This window comes from Emiliania huxleyi, assembly GCF_000372725.1.
Source record: "Emiliania huxleyi CCMP1516 chromosome Unknown EMIHUscaffold_187, whole genome shotgun sequence".
Classification (NCBI taxonomy): Eukaryota; Haptophyta; order Isochrysidales; family Noelaerhabdaceae; genus Emiliania; species Emiliania huxleyi.
In genome coordinates this window covers 214112-215726 of record NW_005200722.1, presented here as the reverse complement: position 1 = coordinate 215726, position 1615 = coordinate 214112, and the positions used below count along the sequence as shown (strand labels likewise).

The window sequence follows — 1615 nt, the reverse complement described above, 5'->3', positions numbered from 1 at the left end:
TGCTGGAGGACGAGGGGTGCTCCTGTGAACGGCGTCTCTTCACGGCTGCAGCTGTGAGCAGGCGGCCATGCTGGAGGAGTACCTCTCCATCGTCATCCGCGACGGTGCCTTGGTCGCGCTCCCGCAGCTCATCGAGGGGTACGCGCCGCCGCTCAACGCGCTGCCGCTCTTCACGCTCCGCCTCGCCTCGCACGTCGACTGGTCAGCCGAGGAGCCGTGCTTTGACTCGCTCGCGCGGCTGCTCGCGTCCTTCTACCGGCGAGACACTCCCCGAGAGTTGGCTTGAGCTGACCCGAGGGCACGGCCGAGAGACTGACCCGCGGCCACCCTCTCTCGTGGCAGGCTCGATCGAGTTGGCGCGGTCGAGGAGGCCGAGTCGGAGGCGGCCGCCACGCCGGCGGCGGGGGAGGCGGCGCGGACGCCCGCCTGGACAGTGCAGCACGTTCTGCTGCCGAGCATCCGGCGGAGCTACGAGCCGCCGGCGGCGCAGTCGACCGACCACACCGTGGTCCAGGTGGCGTGTACGGAGCAGCTCTATCGCATCTTCGAGCGCTGCTGACTTCCGTGACGCGCGAGAGAAGTTCCCGCGGCTCGCAAACTGCGTCCGCGTGGTGTTTCTGACGCTCGGCGTGCTGGGCGACGAGCGGGCGGCGGGCGCGACGACGGCGCGTTCCTACACATCCCTCGCTGGCGACTTACGGTGGTATATACAGCGTATCGCGGCCGAGCGATCCAACATCCATATTGCAATACGTGTAACTCTCATCCGCCCACGTTTTCGTGGATCGCTGGATCGTGCCAGAGCACCCATACTCTGAGGATATCCGAAAAGTTCGGCCGATTTCAAAACGATAAGACTTGACGAAAGCACGGCGCGCCAAAAGTGCTAAGTGGGCCCGACCGGGGCAAAATGGTAAAAGTCGCGCGCCGCAGGCGCGCGAAATTTTTGGACATTCTACTCTCCTCTCTCTCAGTCGGCGCCCGCGGCGCTCTCCAAATACTCGCTCACTGTAGCGGCGTGCAGCCGGCGGCGCAGCCACGCCTTGTTGCCCGAGAGGGCCTCGGCACGCTTGCCCAGCTCCTCCTTGTACCTTGAGCTCCACCACCTTCATCGCCACCAGCTCCTCTTCCCGCGAACTCGCCTCCCGCGCTAGCATTGTAGCGCGAGAGTGGATCTCATGCATTGCACGCTCCGCACCAGCCTCTCGCGCTCGGTCGCCTCGCTATAACGAGCAAGTGCTATCTGCGCAATCTGGGCAGCATTGGCGTTGTTTTTGAGCCGATTTTGACTCCAGTGATTGCACCGCGCCACATTGTGCTTTCGTGACGCCGGGTTGACGCGGGGCCTTCTGATGGGATTTAGCCAAAGTGACTCATCGCAGCACATGCAAGCGTGATCACTCGCTGCTGCACTGGCTGCTGCTGCTGCAACTGGCTGCTGCTGCGCACTGGCTGCTGCTGCACCTGACCCAGCGCGTGTGAAGGCACTTGCCGAGGCTGCGGGTGCGGCCGGAGCGGTGTAGGCGGACAACGATGCGGCGTGAGGGGCGCGCGCACGGGCGGAGTGGCGGACGCGAGACGCTGCCGTCGGACGAGGGGTTGCTATAATACGCAA

The 1615-nt window shown here is 64.7% G+C and overlaps 1 protein-coding gene across 1 annotated transcript in view; it reads left to right on the top strand.

Moving 5' to 3' along the window:
* The window catches only part of EMIHUDRAFT_468418 (hypothetical protein), a gene marked incomplete at its 5' end in the record, with an annotated part of 5164 nt that extends 4399 nt beyond the window's left edge, over nucleotides 1-765 (top strand). The window contains 2 exons of the mRNA XM_005782734.1: nucleotides 62-201; nucleotides 343-765. Of these exons, the coding sequence (XP_005782791.1) occupies nucleotides 62-201; nucleotides 343-559 (357 nt within the window). The 3' untranslated portion in view covers nucleotides 560-765. The remainder of the gene's footprint in view (nucleotides 1-61; nucleotides 202-342) is intronic.
* Nucleotides 766-1615: the final 850 nt, after the last annotated feature.